The sequence below is a fragment of the Vanessa tameamea genome, chromosome 10 (assembly GCF_037043105.1).
Source record: "Vanessa tameamea isolate UH-Manoa-2023 chromosome 10, ilVanTame1 primary haplotype, whole genome shotgun sequence".
Taxonomy (NCBI): Eukaryota; Metazoa; Arthropoda; class Insecta; order Lepidoptera; family Nymphalidae; genus Vanessa; species Vanessa tameamea.
In genome coordinates, this window is record NC_087318.1 from 1,142,176 (window position 1) to 1,162,313 (window position 20,138).

The 20,138-nt window shown below is 33.1% G+C and overlaps 2 protein-coding genes across 3 annotated transcripts in view; one reads left to right on the forward strand and one right to left on the reverse strand.

The window, feature by feature from the left end:
- Positions 1-8,164, reverse strand: part of Msp300 (Muscle-specific protein 300 kDa) — a 180,276-nt gene extending 172,112 nt beyond the window's left edge. Inside the window, exon 1 of the mRNA XM_026633669.2 lies at positions 7,924-8,164. The gene's annotated coding sequence lies outside the window, so the exon portion shown is untranslated. The remainder of the gene's footprint in view (positions 1-7,923) is intronic.
- A 3,313-nt stretch (positions 8,165-11,477) lies between these two features.
- On the forward strand, positions 11,478-20,084 carry LOC113395934 (STE20-related kinase adapter protein alpha). 2 transcript variants are annotated; one of them, XM_026633680.2, is made up of 7 exons: positions 11,478-11,808; positions 12,113-12,345; positions 13,610-13,787; positions 15,250-15,442; positions 16,069-16,192; positions 16,819-16,940; positions 17,371-20,084. In XM_026633680.2, exons 1-7 carry the CDS (start codon positions 11,644-11,646, stop codon positions 17,445-17,447), a joined length of 1,092 nt encoding a protein of 363 aa, XP_026489465.1. In that variant the 5' UTR covers positions 11,478-11,643; the 3' UTR covers positions 17,448-20,084. The 2 variants fall into 2 exon arrangements, with proteins under 2 accessions (XP_026489465.1, XP_026489466.1); XM_026633681.2 differs by having other exon boundaries at positions 15,250-15,430.
- The last annotated feature ends 54 nt before the right edge of the window (positions 20,085-20,138 follow it).

Below are 20,138 nucleotides of genomic sequence, written 5' to 3' on the forward strand. Positions count from 1 at the left end.
TTAATCGATATACAGAGCATGATTCAATACAGCTTCAAACGATTGCATTGTATAAAATTATCATAGTATTCGCTTGATATCTAAAAAATGGTGACCCATCTCCTATAGTACATTAAAAAACGAGGGTTGTCGTGGGAAACCTGCTCGGAATGAAGTTATGATATTATGTATAAATAACAACTTAATAAAATAAATGAACATCCTTTGAGAATATTTAAATGGCAACGAGTAAATTGCTATTAAAAAACAACATCTGAATTTAAAAAATATATATGTTTATATAATATTATAGGAAAACGTATACATTAGAAAAGGCAGAAAGAAAAAGAGGGGAAAACTTCGTCCCAAAAAGTAAAGATTTATAATACCACTAGGTATTATAACTCCAAGGAAGAGCATAGGCTACCTTACACCTGACGACCGACCCCTAAAATGATCGAAACCGCGGCCGCCATTATGAATAAAGAACAGTAGAAGTTGATGATGGCATAATTTGTCACGTTTGGGTCGAGTTTTATTTTACCTTTTTATAAGCGATGTTGCGAAATGTTATGAAAATTAAAAAATCTATCTATCTCTTAACATCCCACAGCTTCTGAAATTTGACCTAAATAAATTGGTTGAATTATAATATCATAATCAAATAATAAAAATAAGAACATTAGCGCTATAAGAAAGATAAAATATTCCTTAAATCAGCAGTGCGTTACTAACAGTAAACTACTTCAGCGCTAAGATGTTATGTCCCTTGTATAATTACACTAGCTCATTCCTCCTTCAAACTGAAACACAACAGTACTAAGTATTGCTGTTTGTCGGCAGAATATCTGACGAGTGGGTGGTGCCTACCCAGACGGGTAAGCACTGCTTTTGTAACGAAGCTTTTTGATGTATGTTGACAGTGAATTATACTCCTCGACATTTTTACCATTATGAAAATCTGTGCAGACACAATGACTTATTTAAGTAAATTTTAAACACCGTGTTGCCGTAACCTATTAACAGGAGTTTATCCGTATTATGAAATTTGGTCTTTAAATTATCTCGCCTTAATACTAAAATGAAGCGATCGGCAAACAACCCGAACCAAACAAATAATCATTTAAGTAAGACCCAATAAATTTATTGCATTACATTACATTAAAGTTATTAAACGAAACATTTTAATTGAATGAAGTTATTCAATTAATCTAAATTATTAATAGTGCTAAGGTCAGAACGTTTAATTTAAATAATATAGGTTATATCAAATTTACTGAAATAAAACAATAAAATTATTATAAACGAGAAGCCATCGCGGCTGCTCTAGTAGCCCACGCATGGACTTAGAAAGATGTCGTACATTCTATTTAATATTTTTGTTTTACTTTCAGCCATAAACTGATAATTCTAATCACTAAAACGAATGAGATATTTATTAAAGACCGTTTATTTTTAAATGACTGTCTTAAAGTTTTAAGGTTAACGATTATAAGATTCTACCATAAGTAGTAACTTGCCATGTATGCTGTGAAAACTGTATGAGGCAAATGGTATATACACGCTGGAGTTAAACAATCAATGCTGTCAATTATTATTGACGACAGAATTATTAATTATAACAATACATTAAATCTCAAGGTCTTAAGCTCTTACACTACAAAACTAAATCTAAATGTAAATACTCTTGACTGTAATAGATGTTGATGGATGGATGTTAATTTTTAAATTTTTTTTTTAGTTCACGTAGGCGATGATGTGGGCGTATACATCCAAACATCGAATGGAATAAATAAAGAAAATTGGATCATCTAAATTATTAAAAAAAAAAAATCTTAGATATTTACGTGTATCGTATGACCAGACCTTTACTATCAGAGACAATATTTTGTATGAAACCAAACTCGACTTATAATACGATCGTGAAATGTCATGCAACGTTTACCACAATAATTAAAAAGACTACAATAAATGGCGTCTGAAAATAGCACATCACTAATCGATTTTCAACATTTTACGATCGGACCGAGCTTCTAATATCAATAGCTTGTCTGATCAACGTTCTGTTCCACTACACCATTACATCTAACTATATTTCGACTCGTAAAGATTATTTTAAGATGTTAAATTTCACAATTTAATGTTCTAGACGTAATTATTATAATTTAAAAGTCAATAGTTTAATGTTTACTAAACGACTTTACTGACACAAAAACTTTAGTTTAGAAGATATCCTTTGACGTTTCCTGCCGACCCCAGGAAAACTATAACTTTTAAAGATAAACTTAGTCCTGCTCATTTCTGGCATCAAAACATCAATATTAATATCATGACCACCAAGCTTAAAAATTATATATAAGCATTATTAAAAAAATATAGTTAATTTATTTTAAAGATTTTCCGTTCTAGAAGATTATATCGTCTATAATTCTCTAATTACTCCCATTTTTTTTTCTAGACATCACGTCTTGTTACGCAATGAAGTCAATAGACGAAACTATTATTAGCGTCCGTTGCTGCAGCGACTCCAGTGATACAATCGACGAATTTAGACGGAAAAATCACTCCAGTTGTACAGCACAGATGATCTATGGCTAATTTTACATTTTCAACATCGAGTGTGATGATCTTTTGGTGTTTACGTTAATGTGAAGGCGTGAGAGGATCCATCATGCTCGAATATTAAATATCTGCAATGTGATTTCATTTAAAAATATCGTAATTTCACGGTCATAATATTTTAAAGTTATGAAATTGTATCCTAGGATAAATTATTTAACTTATGATCTCTAGAATTCGAAATTATCATTCGAAAAATATCTTTTTTTTTTTTTAAATAGTATACGTTACGTACGTCATTAATTAATTAGTCTCGTATTTTATATTGAAACTAAAATATTGCTGCGTTAAACAAACAAGTTAGTTTTGACTACGAAATATTAAACAAACCTCGAATTGTTGCGATCGAAAACTTGACTAAAAATAACCGTTACGCTTAAATGCCCTTGGCCAAGGCGCTAAGGTAGGCGCTGACCATTGATGCGTCGGCGCATGCGCCCTCATCACTGACATCACGAAACGCCTAGCCAAATGATATTTGAACATTTGCCCGTAGTCCCCAGAATGTACAGTAGTGAAATTGTTTTCATGCTTCTATTGCAGAGGGTTATATCATAATGCATTTATAAATACTTCTCGTACTATATTTCCCTATCTTACCGAAAAATATGTTGAATAAAATCTTATATATACTTATATGTGTATATTTACAGCATTTTTTTTTTATTTTTGTTGCTATATGAAACGATACAGAGATTGCTTTAAATGAAAAGGTTATTTATTACTGCGGCAACTTCACGGCATAATAAACATAACCAAATCGTTATGTTCCCTTTAATGTCCGCTACGATATCGACTTCTAATTAATCGATTACTATACTTGATGGTAATTAATTTTGCAAGCCCGTCTGAGTAGGTACCATCCACTCGTCATTTTGTATATTCTACAGCTAAACAGTAATATTTAGCATTGTTGTGTTCTGGGTTGAAGAGTGAGTGATCCAGAGTAACTACAGGTACAGGAAACATAATATCTTAGTTTCAAACTTCGGTGGCATTGGAGATGTAAATAATGTTTTTTTTACGGCGCCAATATCTCACTAGTAACCACTAACTAGCTATCAGACGAAGGATGACCCGTGCGTCCGCAAAAAAACTGGCTGTCCGTCCCGACTTTCGTTTCGTTTCGAATTCCTTTGAATGATTGATCGCTGAATTGAATGATCGCTGGGCCATCAACTGAGTCCAATCTCAAATCATATCAAATAATCGGCTCATCCGTCTACGACGAGATAAGTTACAAACAAACGTACCGAATATTTATAAATATAATGCGATCCTGACCGATTTCGCCAAAGAAACTAATCAACTGCGTTGGAGATATTATTTTGATCAAATGTTTGTGCAAACACAGGTGTACCATCTGTTCTCACGAATAATCCGAAGCTGACAGAACCAAAGGCAGTTCAGGCGCATGACCAACGGCTTTACGTGTCTTAAGTTTTGAACACTCTATTGGCGGCTCGACTAATAACCTAAACATTTTCTTAGTGGTAGAGCTTTGTGCAAGCCAGTCTGGATATGTACCACTCACTCATCAGATATTCTAACGCCAAACAGCAGTACTCAGTATTGTTGTATTCCAGTTTGAGTGAGCCAGTGTAACCAGAGGCACAAGGGATATAACATCTTAGTTTCCAAAGTTGATGGCGCAGGGGCGATGTAAGGAATGATTAATATTTCTTACAGCGCCATTGTCTATGGACGATGGTGACAGTGGTCACCATCAGTAACCAGTGGTAAGCGAACCATCAGGTGGCCCATTTGCTCGTCCGCCAATCAATCTCATAAAAAAAACAGAAAGTTGAACAACGATGGTTAATGGAAATCTTGGCAAATAATTGAAGGTCAAACCCGGGCATCTGTAACCACCAACACGCATCGGAACACCGTGGTGGAAATAGCTTCAAATGGGCGAACAATGAGAGAATTAAATTTAATCCTTTCTTAATTATAGAAATGTTTACGATTAGAGAGAGAAGGAGATGTTTTTCGCGGTTCATCTACTCATTTTTCATAAATAATAATTACTATTTCATAAGGACCGTTTCCGTTTTTCGGTTTATTTTGTTAGCAAACAATGTGCATATGGTTTACTTATAATAAATATTATAAAAAATAAGAAGTAACATTATGTGTCCTGTCCCCGTAATAAAATGAGCTCACCCTTCAAATGCCCCACAAGATTAACATAGTGAAGAACTTTAAATCAATAAATAAGTACTTCCTGTTTGAGTTTCAAAAATCTACCACTGGCTTGGAAAAGATACCTCCGATTTGAGAAGAACCGACGAAAGAAACTAAGCGAGATTATATTTTTATGACGTATTGGGGACGGAGAGACCCAAAACACATCAATTATATAAAAAGTCGTTAATTTTATAGTAAAGTTTAACACACAAACGTTTTTAATTATTTAATTTAATATTTTCGAACGTTTTCTGCAATCGTAAAAGGTCCCACATAAATTGTCACGACAGAATTAATAAACACTTCGTAGTCGGCTTAAGTGCTAGTTCCTAGTATTGATAATAAGTTCGTCACAAATTCTAGCATTAATGTCAAATGTGTAACTACTCGACCGATCAACATAGAATTTTGGATACTCGTGGTCTGGGATACAGAAATGAGCATAGCACCTGTCTGACTCTCCTTACACACCGGTAAAGCCACAGGCAAATGTTAATCAAAAATATGTATTGCGAAATGAAAGACAATATTTTTACTTAATAAAACTTTAGGGCCCTTTTTATGTCCTGCATGGGATCCATTTATAGAGAGCATTGTTAAACATCGTTAAATAATATATTATTTGTATATTTTTATTTAAAAAAAAATATTACAATACAATCAATTTTATCTATCTCGTTTTCGTTATCAAACAAAAAGGCAAATTATTTTTATAAATGATAAAGAGAACCAGACTAAGAATTCGAAATCAAAAGATTGGTCGCCATTTTGGTATACCGTATTCACGTAGCTTTCCAAAGTTTCATGTTATACTCAACGGAATACTTTAGATAAGTAACAAAAAAACTACAAAACGAACTTATATAAGGCATTATATAACTCTTCCCAGGCTTTAATTTTAATGATTATGCTTGTACTTTTCATTTGACTTCTCATGTGCAACGGCTTGACCCTAGAATACATAAAAATAAACATTTTCTCATCAATCAATTTGTTCAAATAGAATCGCTAACATAATATAATATACACTTTTGAATTGTCAAACGTTTTCACCGATTCGGAATGGGAAATCTACAGAGATGAACCGACAAGAAACGCCGTAAACACCCCTATTAAAATGAAACAAATAATATTTTTTATATATAACATAAAACAAGTTAATTTCTACACGACATCTATCTAGCAAGCGCTCAATCGATGCATTGTCATACATGGTACAGAGGAACGGGGATTATTAATGAGATTTTTATAATAAAAACATAAGTTTCTGTTGTAGTAGTTCAAGTACAGACTACGAATCATTAAAATCAAAGCTTAAATATAAGTTATTATTAATTTTACGCGATACAATAAATATGTACCTACCACTAGTATTTTGCTTTATGTATACTTCAGGACTTTCGTAAGTGGTAAGTTTCGATATGATAAAAAAATAAGATAATTTTAATTTTCGCTAAAACATCGGTAATAATAATATTCGAAACTTTTGTTTTTCTTAAAATTCCAAATACCAAGCATTAAAATTAATTTGAATGTAAACTTATCAAACACTGCTGCGTACAAGCCGAATTCAAATATTCATTAAATTAAACGATAAGTATTTGGTATACAGAACTAAATGATAGAACACAATTTGAGTTGAAACTGTTCTAAGATTGAGGCGTTTAAAAAAACATTGTTAGCATTTACACTTCAGTTTTGTTTACACCCAAAAGTTGTTTTCGAAAACCGAACATCATAAATTAATTTAGATTTTCTTTTTTTTTTTTAATAAAGCGAACTTTACGGCCGTGATTTTATGATTAATGCGCTCAGTCATTACCGTTCGTGATTAACATTATAAAAGAGTGCCCCAGTTACCGAAACAAAATATGTTAACACGCGCTAATGTTTGAAGTTTGATCTAAAATTACGGACCTGCCTAAACATCAGACTGAGTGACCTAAAACTATCAGTGTAATGAAAACTTCAAGTTTGCTTTACGAAAATTATTTATGATGTTGACATATGTATTTTAATTAAAACCTTTAGTGAAAATGATCTGGAGATAAACTGTTCATAACGTCCCTGATGATATTAGTGGAAATTACAAATTGTATTTAGTGAAAGAAATATTACTTAGCACAAAATTTCTTCATAAGATAATTACTCCATCCTCTATTACCTTTATTGCGGATAAAATGGCTCGTTTCGGCGAGAAATGTTTATGATATTTAAAGTATAAATTAAGTTTAACACTTAATTGTGAATTAAAAAAAAATTATGAACATTTTATATAACCAAAATATTTTAAACAATACAATCAAATTTATTTCATTTCTTATTCTAATCCTTCACTAGCGTTCCACACAAAAACAAAATCCATTGTAGTTAGCTGTCTAGATAATTAAATCTAGTACCGTATTTAAAAAGGGTAAAAGAATAGCCAAGAGAAGTTCCAAAATCAATACTATATTGTTTCCGGTTTCCGTCTAGACTTTGCGGCGAATCTACAGTTATCTCCTAAGATGACGCAATGCGGAAAAAATAGTCTGTCAAGTATTTTTTTTAAATACTTGGACCTTGTAGGACATGAGGTACATTATTTTGAAATTTTCTCGTTTTCTATAAAAAATATGGAAGTTTTTTTTAAACCATAAACAAGGTTCATTGTCATACGAATCCAATATTTTTTTAGAAATATCTTCGCCAAAATAATGAAATCTATGCCTACAAGGTCAAGAAATTTACAGAGAAGATTCATGAAAACGTGTAAGTTAATAGTGCATGAAAAGCATTCTAAGTCGCATATTTTCCATAACTTATTATAAGATTAGCGGAATGTTCTAATAGACATTAAAGAAATTAGGCCAGGCTCGAATATAATGACGCAAATACTACTAGGGAATATTTGAGGTTAGGAAAACACCGGGTGTTTATCTAAATATGAAAGTAAAAGTTGAAAATAAAACAAAATGAGGGTATGACGAATTGAACGTCTGAATCATTCTGGAACATGCAGCTGAAACCCTACACTCGTGACTTCGTTACTCCAGGAAGCACGTGCTAAAAGGATTCATTTAAGCGACAGTTGCCAATGTGATTGTACATGCGACAGACTAAAAATGTCACGCCAAAAACAAACTTCTACGTTACCGGTAGCACGGAAATTCGAAAATCCACAAATCACTTGTCACTGATCCACGTAAAAATTTCGATTTCACTTGTGTTATCACGGGCGCGTCCAAATATGGTGTGTGATTTTATTTTTGCCGTTTGCGAGTGTGCTCGCTAACCAAGTGAACTTTTCGGTACCGCGCGATCGGGTGCGATGGTTTTGGGAATGTCGACGGCAGTTGACGATGGACTGAGGCGGGCGGGCGGTTTCGTTCTTGCTCGGGCGCTTTCGGTCTTTAATTTTAGAACTTGGCTCTCTCCCCGGTTTTATATAGACGTGAGTACATCTTATAAAGCGTATGCGAGATGCGGTCGCCGCCGCATATATATAGGAATTACCGCTTTTTATTGAGCGGATTGGTAATTTTTGCATTCCAACCGTTGGCCGGCAATTTTCGACCGAGCTGACTTATTTGGCGATTGTTAGGAGAAAATTCTTATTTCTCTCCGACAAAATAATATAATAATAAATACGATGACGCGTTTAAATATTTACATTTCTTTGACTCAAATGATAAAATTTAACGGTAATTATAATTAATCAAGTAATACGAATATATATTCGGAAACATAAGCCTTTCAATTGTTGTTAACATATAAATTGCTATTTTCTTTGAAAATAACGATACGTTATCATTCTTCTTTAATTGATATGACGATACTTAGTATTTGTTGTGTTACGTTTTGAAGGGTGAGTGAGCCAGTGTAACTACTGGCACAATGGAAATAACATTAATTCCCAAGGTTGCTGGCGATGTAAGGTATTTTGAATGTATAAGAACTATTAACAATTCCTAACGTAAATGTACCACTGATCTTGGAAACTAAAATGTTACATCTCTTTTGGCAGTAAATTTACCGTAATTTTCAATGTTCATTCAACCTTCGAAACAAAGTACAATAAACGATTAGTGGGACCACCCAGCCGCTTATTAGTAGGACTGTCTGTTTAGGTATCGAAGTCCCAAAAATAAGCAAAAAAAACAGTACAGACGATTGTCTTGATTGCCATTGGAAAATATTAAGTTATAATACGGCAATCAAACACGTTCGCATAGGAATTAAACGCAAAACCTATGGAGCTACATGCTTGCTGGCTCAAGATTTTCTCCAGCTGTAAAATTTCGAGCTGCCACTGAAAAATTATTGACAGAAAAACCTTAAAAAACATGAACGGAATCAATCTGCACCCGGTTTCATATATTTCCGAACAAGTCAGTTATTAGACTAGCCATAAATTTGAAAAATTAGATCAAAACATTAACTTTTCGCCTTCAATAAATGTTATGAAGTAAAAAATAAATGAAATGTAATAACTTATATAATCTGCATTTTATATTCAACGGCACCTTGAGTTTGATTAATTTGCTAAAAAAGTAGTTAATATAGAAAGAAAAACAAGAAGATACCACGTTAAGAGACCTAAGACTTATGGTTTTGGTCTAGCAGAGAAAACACCTGGATTTATATTCATTTTTGTTTACTTCACTCGCTGCTAACAATAAGTCTTTGATCACTAAGGTATTATTCCGCTGAACGCGAGCGTTATACCGTCGGCGTCATCAATCCGTGAGTACAAAGTTCTTGTTGTGACGTTTTGTATTATTCGAATGCCATGACGATGTCGCAACTGGCTATTAAAACTGAAACTGAAAATCCCGGTTTCCCGTCTTCGATAAGTATAATAAGTAAGTTTTGGGATTATTTGTCAAGGAATCCTCTGAAGCAGCCTGAACTTACGTGGACGTAATGACATTTCAGTATTATTTGCTATGAAAACATGTACAGCCATTAGTAGATACTACACCTAAATTCGGACCTACATATGTCGAAATGTCTTCCTTTTGAACTAAGAGAGTAGAGAAATCGATATTACCGTAGCGACGGTTAGCCCAGTCTTCGACACAGACTTCATAAATTTTATGAAAAACAGTTACAAAAATATATAAATAATGTGAAAAACATGTATCACATTTAATTAACACCAAAGTAAAAAAGGCCACCGTCCATCCACCATCTGCATCTGTAGACGGACGAAGGTTGTGATGACTATCAGGATCAAAGTACAATAAAAAGTACTATAACAGGAGCGAAGTTGAGTGAAAATTGTAACATGCGACAAATATTTTAGTAAAACCCATATTTTATTTGTATAAGCGTTATTGTCCAGTAGTAGGAGTAGATGTGTGGTAGCTTAAGGCTATGGGGAAAGAGGGATGTTTCCCTCCCATTAACAGACAATATCGCATTCGTACACGCCGGCTGGATAATCCATTAGTAGACAAAAAGATAATTGTGAAATAATGTTTTTATATTCAATTTAATGAAATTATTGAAGATAAATGTAATAAATTCTTTCTATTTGAATATAGTGATAAAAAAAAGTGTTATGATAGGACGAAGGCACGCACGTCTCCTCATCATATGACATTTTTGAGCACAAACATGATTGATCTTAAAATGACAAAAAAACGTTAAAAAAAAAACCTATCTTCGTAATTGTAACATTTATATAATTGATTTATGCGTATGGAGTTTGAACATATAAGCTACCAGACAATATTAACAGTATAAAATCGTGGTTACCCCTATAATCAAAAATACTGACAATATTTGTAATTTATATAACATTTTATTATACGCACTAAAGAACTACAGAGAGAAAATGAGAATAACAAAAAGAAAAATAACTAAAGGGAACTAAGTAGGTATAAAAAATTCTTCTAGCACATCCGAGAAGAAAAAATGAGTTTAGGCGAATAAATAACAGGTACTGCATAGTGCATAAGTGAGTGGACAAACACAGGTGTACTCATTAATCCCTCAGTCTGATAATCCGACGGAACGGCAAATCTGACACGGCCAAAGAGCCTTACGAACTTTCCGAAACACGTGTTCACGCTTCCAACTTTTAGGCTCCCGCCATCTACTGATAATTTGAAACTTGAAAATACTTGAAAATATTCGCTCGATTGACTGGAAACATATTTATATTTGGAATATCATATTATTACGATGAGCGATATTAATTGTAAATAATAAAACAATATTTATACACATTTAATTAACTCCCATAAAGAAAAGGCGGTTTTAAATCTTATATTAAAAACCATTGTTAAAATCGGATTGTTTTGATTTTTAATAAAATAACTTTTTAACCTGCCCATATTTACTCCTCAATTTAAAATTAAAAGCTTTTACAATTTAAAATTTAGCAGAAATTTATGTTTATTTATTATTATCTTTGTTTCCTGCTATTCAAAATAAATTACATACCTACGACAAATATTTACAAGTTAACGGAAAATTATAATTGGTATTTTGTGTACAATGTCGTTCTAAAATCATCGTGATACTTGTTATAATAAAATTTTCTGATAGTTTTTTTGTATATTAATTTAATTTTGAGATACTAATAAAATAGTTATGATTGATTTTTTTTTTTATTATATCTTGAAACGATCAAAATTATTTTACATTAAGACTATTAAATCTACGCATTCTGCGTTCCGGACGATTTTATATCTGTCAAATGTCAAAAAACATTGCATATTTTATTAGAATTCTTTGATATTTACTTTGTTTTTGTAGTACGAAATAGCTATTTTAATACATTAATAAATTACAATAATGAGTTCTTAGTGTGACAAAACGTGAACTTTAGTGTGATTTTTTATTTTACTTTCTTTCGACATTGAAATGTTTAACCCTGATATTAACGATTACCAGCTGACTTCGATAATAGCCGAATGCTGTGGGGGTATTGCAGTAGTGTATTCGGCTGTTTACAAACCGTACATCCAAAAAGTGGCTATTAAAAGATATTTTGTCGATAAAGATAAGGAAAAAGCCAGTTTAATACAGGTGTGTAATAATCAAAACAAAGTTATATATTTAAAAGATTTATTCTGAAAATGTCTCATACATATACTAAAATCAAAGACATTTGTAATATTTTTTAAATATTTATCTATTGTTCAGATATAACTATTCTGCTAACATTGTGACCACTGCGACATGTGACCATTTATTATGAAGCAAATGAATATTAAAAGTAATTTAGAATTCTAATTTTAAGTGTTACTCAAATTAAAACGTATCATCAACTAGTTTTTAATAATATTCTATGATAAAAATACAAATTCAAATAGTACAATTTTATTTACAGCAAGATATTCTGACACGGAAAGAACTGCAACATCCAAATATTTTACCATATCTTACATCATTTGTATATGGTCCAGACCTGTATATAGTGTCACCGCTGATGAACCTCGGATCTTGTAGAGACATCTTGGACCGACACTACCAGGAGGGCCTGCCGGAGCTGGCTTGTGCTATTATATTAAGAGATGTGTTATTAGCATTACAATATTTACACAAACAATTTTATATACATAGGTAATTAACACATAATTATATATTCCTTACTAACAGATGTGATCTAGGGTCGTACACATTTTATTATAATGTGTACTAATTCTAGAATTTATCTTCTTATATATATTATGCATGTAAATATATAGATCAATTCACTCATGAAGGTGCAGCACTGCACACTAAATTATCTGTGTGCATTTGTATGACTGGATCTAGTATAAGTGCTCATAACAGTTTTAATGTGTGTGTAATGACCAGTGTAAGAAAAAATATACCAAAATACCACAAATGAGAGTGTATCCATGAATACACACTGATTTAACAAGGAGGGTTGCTTCTCCTCGAGTGAACAGAACCCTCTACTTGCTTACCAATAATAAAGAATCTTTATTTAAAATGACTACACCAAGCAATACATAGTTTAGGTTAACTTTTATTAAATTAATAATTTATGTAGTTATACACCTTATCCTGGATATATGTAAAGTTATTAAGCTAAACTAAAGTAAGTTAAGGAATGTGGAGACAGTAAAAGTAATAAGAATTGATTTAATAACAATAATTGCCAGTACGTACAAGCACAACACCTCAGTCCCCAAGGTTGGTTCCGCATTGATTACGTAAGAATGGTTGAAATTTCTTATGGCACCAATAACTATGGACTGTAGTGACCACATACCATCATCTAATTGCCCATCTGCCTACTGATGCCAAAACACAAAATAAGACTAATATTCTTATTAGTGAAAATATATGTGATTCAAATACTTGTTAGAAGGAAAATAATTTAAGGATTAATTTCCATACCCATTATTAATAATGTCCTTTTAATAATTATCAGTATAATGCTTTTACCGGGTAGAGCTATATGAAAACAAATCTGGCTAAGCCATTGTAACTAGGCACATAGGATCCCATCTTGGTTTCCAATAGTGGTGATACATTGAAAATGTAATGGATATAAGATTTTAAATTAACATGGTTATTTTTATTACTAACAGTATCTAAAACGGGATATTTACCATGTTTTTTATTTTTCAACATCTACCCGCAAACATCAGTCTCGTGAACAAGACATTCGTAGATAATGTCGAAATATCGAGCTCCACCAAATAAAAATAAAAAACATGGTAAATATCCCGTTTTAGATACAATGTAATGGATAGTTCATATTTCTTACAATGCTAATGTCTATGAGTGGTGGTGAGTACTTACCACCAGGTGACCCATTAGCAAATAGGCCTAACTATTTTAAATAACTAACATAACATTCTACTACTTTCAGAAGTGTCAGAGCGAGTCATGTTTTATTAGATATATATGGCACGGTCCGGTTGTCCGGCCTACGTAATGCGGCGTCCATGATAGTGCGCGGGAGGAGGCAGAGGCAGTTGTACAGCTTACCCCCCCCGGACCATGACAATGCTAATCTAATGTGGCTAAGTCCAGAACTTTTGGAGCAGGTATGAAGCTTATGATTCTTGATATGATAGTGTCTTAAGGTGAAAGCATACAAAACTGTAAATAACAAATAGGTAAAGTAAAGATGAATTAAGAACCTTGAGTTGACTTGACTGACATAATTTGTCGAAATCTATAATAATATTTATTGTATTGTATATGTATTCCTTGTGGGTTTGTGACAAAATTTCATTTTTAATATTGTCGAAGTTTTTGTAACAATGAAAGGAAAATTAAACTGCATATATATAAAAAAAGTTTGTAGTCCATATATAGCAGAGCTACTACACATATAGCATCGAATAAATAAATATCTAGTTTATATACTTTTGCCATTGGATTATTCCAAGATCAAAATATATATGTTATTCAAGTACAAATGAATAACGGCATAATTAAATCTAAAGAGGGTTCTTTAGATTTAATTTAAAATTTATGACATAACTATCAAATACTAAATCATTTTGATTTAACTTTAGCATTCGATACAAATTTGATATTTAATTTTAATTCAAAGGCCAGACTTATTCGGTATTTACTGGAACATTGAATGGATTGAGTTGTTATCTTAGAGGTATCTTAGTCAGGTGGTGACCAAGTTTATTGTTCATCAGTTTCCCGGTCCGGAGAGAACCATTTGTGTTTACTGTCTTTTTTAATCATGTTGCTTCTTACATTAATTATTCTTGGATAGTTAAGTTGTTATTGTTGACCTGAAAATATTTAAATCCTTGGAAACTTTATATGGCTGTCTTGCTAAGCTTCATATCGACTAAATAAAATTGAAATAAATATTTTTTTAATGGTAGAAACTACATTCCGTATTCAGGATGTATTTAGCAACTAGTTAAGTTATCAGGATTTCAAATAAAAGTGAATATACTTATGTTACGCTTCAAGGTTATTGGTGTTTACGTCTGTCTCGAGAAGTAAATATTATGCACTACATTGCATTCATAGTGATATTTTTGTTACAAAGTTTAAAAGTCCGAGATCGCTACTAAACGATAAGAACTTTATTGTGCTTCTAAATATAAATGTCATTGTGTTATTTTTATTGTAATGTTGACGGTATTTATAAGTATAAATGATGTCCTTCATCTCGGCAACGGCAGCCAAATTAGAGTTGGACCAGACAAGTGTATGCGCAAAAACAGGTATATTCCCATAATCAGCTGGGACGGCAAATCTGACGCAACCAAAAAGTGTTAAGGAGCAGGACCAAAGACTTTACGTACATTTCGATGATAGGAGCGTACTCATTTTCAGCTTCAAGACTCCGGGTTGTTACTTAAAATTTTTGACAGATAACCAGACATGTTTTCATCGGCCTGACTTGGGGACCTATTTGACCAAATAACCTCAGGATCTTTGGACCTTATATGTAGTTACTAGATCAATGAGACAGTCACATTTGGTATGGTTTATATGTAACTGAAATAAAAAATTTAATTCGACTTTCAGAATCTCAAAGGTTACGATGAACAATCTGATATATATTCATTGGGCGTATTTTGCTGCGAACTTGCAAACGGGGCAGTTCCATTCGCAGAGGTGCCGACCACGCTTATGTTCACGGAGAAAGTGAGAGGGAGCAGGCCTCAGTTGCTCGACTGCTCATCTTTCCCTGAACCCCTGGATGACGGTGAGATGAAGAGTGAGTGATACCTCGTTGACTAACATTATTAATGTATACTTAGCAACTTATACTATATGTTCATACCCTTCGAATTCCCTCGTATTTTATTTTCATTGTAATTAGAAGCCAAGTATAAAAGGCCTTCTAATGATAGGTCGATACCACCAACCACAATATTGGCAGTGAGTTTGCTTTACTACAACTCCAGCAGAAATTCAAATATAAATACCCTCGTGTCTGTAATTAAACTGGCTCAACGGTAAAACATCAAAACAATTTAGTATTGACCTTCAGTGGTATGAGCAGAGATGGCCCAGTGGTTAGAACGCGTGCATCTTAACCGATGATTTCGGGTTCAAACCTAAGCAGGCACCACTGAAGGCCTATAGCCCAGCAGTGGGAAATTTACAGGCTGCTAATGGTTCAGTGGTGATTAACTAGTGAGTGGGTTATACCTACGATTATGCATGTACACGCTGGCATGCACAAAAAGTAAACGAGTGTACGCGCAGGCATGTACTCGGAGTAACCGAGTGTGTGCGCAGGCATGTACTAGGAGTAACCGAGTGAGTGCGCAGGCATGTACTAGGAGTAACCGAGTGAGTGCGCAGGCATGTACTAGGAGTAACCGAGTGAGTGCGCAGGCATGTACAACACGGACAGCGGCGTGGGCGACAGCGCGGAGGGCGTGTCCCGCCTGCGCGCCGCCTACGCGCGCCGCAAGCTGTCCGACGCCTTCCACCACCTCAGCGACCAGCTGCTGCAGCGGTAATGCCTCATACGAGCACACGTAAACACTCCGATTACATTCAAACATACACTAATCATTATTTATTTAATAAGGTACACTTAATAGTCTAAATTTCGAGTAGGCGAATTTGCGAAGCACGGTTGCTTTTATTATAACATCACATACCCAAACGGTTTCCAAAACGTGTTGCATTTTATGTGAATTGTTTAAGTTTTTTTTATGATAAATTATATTTTCATTACATAACAAAGTCTTCTCGTTTAATGGTATATATAAGTTGCACATACTTATTGACAGTAAAATTTAAAACAACCACCGGTTAACATTGGAACAAGGATAAAACTGATTGTCTTTTTTAACTTCTTAATAGGGCAAGAATGCCAGATAAGATCTACTGCAAACGAACACCTCTAGTCCATTTGAAACGAAAAAAAAAACATATTCGTTAATAACAAATTTGTAACAAAAAAAACTCATTTCAGTTTGTTTAGTAGGTTCCTGTAGGTATGCCCTAAGAGGCATAATGATAGTATTAATGGACTTAACACAAAATATGGGTGCATCTATGCTACAATGCCTGAAACCTACCTGACACATACAATAAAATACTAGGAATTATATCATTCAATTTAACACGTTCTAGAGATCCGGAGAAACGGCCTTCAGCAACACAGCTGTTGAACCATCCCTTTTTCAAGCAAATCCGAATAACCGACTTCTTGCCCAGCCTCATTGGACGAGTCAAACCAATTAAACCTGACCCTGGTACGACTTATAATAACTTTATAACATATTCAAATCGAAGAAAATCAAGATAAACAAACCTTAGATTTACGTATTCCATGCGATTTTCACTAAAAACAGTTCTTGATTAATGCGTCTATTCATTTTAAATACAACACTAATCCTGTCAATTACTAATTATCCACTTTAATTTTACTTCCAATTTTCGAATAAAAACTTTGCCATACCCAAAGCAATTTTTTCACGAATTATGAATACAGTAAGCGGCATAAGTCGTGAGCGCAACCTTGACCTGCGCAGTAGTTACGGTTATAGGCCTCTCTGGAGGAATGAAGGAGCGGGGCCGGCGGGGATCGGTCCGACGGGCGATACTTGTCGTCTGTTGGACTCCCACTTGTCATTTGGCCGTGAATTTTAAACGCGAATTAACCACATGAAAATCGTTTTCCAGGTGACATGTCAGCCCTGCTACTGCAAGAGAAGATATCAGAAATGGAAATCGAGAAATCGACGGAGTGGGATTTGTAGTATTTACCAAACCACCAAGCACAAGTGTACAATTCACAGTTATGCCAAAATTATACAAAATATGTATGCTAAGTGTTTCAACAGTCGGTACGAAATGTAAACGAAACTAATAATTTTTCAATTTAAGTGAAAAAACGTGCGAGAGTGAGAACAGTTTCCACATCTACATCCCCGGTGCGTGCGTAACGCACACCGCAGTGCTCTGCGTGCACGCACCCGAGGTCACGTTGCGTGGAATTATATACCATATAATAAAATTGTCGTCAAAAACATTATCCCATATAATATTCCTTAATGACAATTTTAAGAAAATTTGAGGTTATAATTGTTTAAATTTTTCACACCAAAATATAACGAACATGGAATTGACAGAAAGCAATAGTAAAAAACAGTTGCCTTAATATCTCTATATCGCGTTAGTTAAGCCGTATATTTAAATATAACATATATTAAAATAAATTAGCAAAATTTTGTTATTAGTTTGATCGAGAAGAGTTTGCATTTTGATATTAACAGGAGAGACGATTAGAAATAGTTTCCAACGGTTTATTAGTAAGTATTATAGGCGTATAAATTTCAATGCTTCAATAGTTTTACTAAATTAAGTATGTGTAAATAATCTTAAGTAATTCATTCAAGCATTTTGTCATATGTGTATTTTATAGGAATTATTTATACAAACCAATGTTCCATCTTTGCTATTCGATGTAAACAAAATGTAAGTGAGGGTCGACCCGGTTCTTCTCAATAAATTACACATGTAACTTGCGACTATAATTATATTTTTGACTTATATCAAATTGTATATATGTTTGTTACAAGCCAAAAATACTATATGTCATCAATTCTTAGGTATATATGTAAATGGTTAAAGCTTTTTAGTAAACAATATCACAACAATATGCTACTGGTGCTACAGCTACAGTTTAATAACTATTTTTTTTTTTTTGTAAAATGTTTTCATGAGCGTTGCAAGGTGGACTATGGTTAAGCTCTAGGAGTATCCTATTCAACTCTTTGAGAAAAGCTTAGACGACATTGTTCTTTATATAAATATGCAAAGACGGAAGAGATTGTATTATTCTTTTAAAATTAAAAAAACGGCCGAATCATTCGAATATATTCCCAGTCGAGTTGGTCACAACGCGCTTTATCTCGCAAAAAATCCCGTCAGCAATTTTTAATCGACTTCAAAAAACGAGGCTACAAATCGTTTGTATATGTTTGTAACCTCAGAACTCCGTCATTTATGAAACCATTTAGAAGAAAGTTTTTTGTTTGGGTTTTTTCGTTTGGTGGCATTACAATTTGAAGGACTAATGTAAGTGGTACCACCGGCCATAGACATGGGCACTAAAAGTTATTATCAATTCCTTACATCGACAACGACGTCACTAGCTCACTCACTCTTCAAACAGGAACAAAATAATACTGAGTATTGGTATTTGGTATTAGAATGTGTGATATACGTGTGGTACCTTCCCTGACGAACTTGCACCACCACCGAATGTATCGTTAATAATGCAGAAGATAAATTTCTAGTTATACATTCTAAATTGAAAAATATAGATGTGGGTACAAAATTGTAAGGCTCAAATATTTGAAAATAGAGGAGATATTGAGCAATTTTCCCCTTTAGTCAAGATTGCGTCTAACGCATAGTAAACCCCCTTAAAATTTGAGCAATAAAATTGCTGACGGAAACTTTGCCAGTCATTTATTAATTTGACTGGGCTATATAAATGTTTTCCTCGAATATTTTCAAACACTATGTGACCACTAGTAAATTTTAAAAGTTTATATTATTGGGTATACATCTTGCTCCAGTTAAGATTTTATAAATATTTCTTTACTAAGGTTTGGTAGACGCCATTTAGAGAATTGTGAAGTTATAAATTTTCATAAAAAAGCGGTAACGTTTTTTCCCCTGTAGTCTATTTTTCATATTTTTGGAATTGTTTTAGATTGAATTAAAATTTCTGTCCCTTAGTTTTTAATATAAAGAAATATTGGGCTCGAGAAAGTTTTTCAGTCAAAAATATACATATTGATATTTACCAATTTCTTTTATATACATTTTTTTAAAAACTAAATTGAATTACTAAAAAAGAAATCGTACAAACTTATATTAAGATGTATTGAATCTAATGAGAGCGACATTGTCTCATTTCGGAAAATATTTAGAGGAGTGAAAACGTTCTCGCCTAAAACAATTTTTTAAACAGGAAAAGTAAGTATTTTTCACCAAGACTTGCAACTCTGTATCACACGATACGTGCCTTTGAAAATACCTACTGGCACTTCACAGCGCTCTCGAAACAGGCACGGATGCCATTCTAGCAACGCTTATGGTTTTAATTCGAATAACGTTATGTGTCGAAGTATAATTTTGGTGTAACTGGACTTTTAATTGACTTTAAATTTTGGTAAAATAAAAAAAACGATTTTAAAAAGTTTTTTATTATCATAACGATATTATAATAAACATAATAAAATGCGAACATATATTAAATTATTTTAAATAGTAACCGTGAGGAAATCTTGTTCGACATAAAATATAATAAATATTATTTTAACTACACAACTTTTAGAAAAATTATTGTTAGTGTATCGTGATGATTACATATAATGTTGGAATTAGTTGTTTTATATATTTATCCCCGAAAATCGTTATCCCGACCGTATTCGGCC

Excerpts from the sequence above, each read along its gene's own strand:
- LOC113395934 (XM_026633680.2), top strand. The coding sequence starts at position 11,644 with ATGTTTAACCCTGATATTAACGATTACCAGCTGACTTCGATAATAGCC. Across the intron at positions 11,809-12,112 it reads AAAAAGCCAGTTTAATACAG|CAAGATATTCTGACACGGAA; the intron begins GTGTGTAATAAT and ends TTTTATTTACAG. Across the intron at positions 16,193-16,818 it reads AGCGACCAGCTGCTGCAGCG|AGATCCGGAGAAACGGCCTT; the intron begins GTAATGCCTCAT and ends AACACGTTCTAG.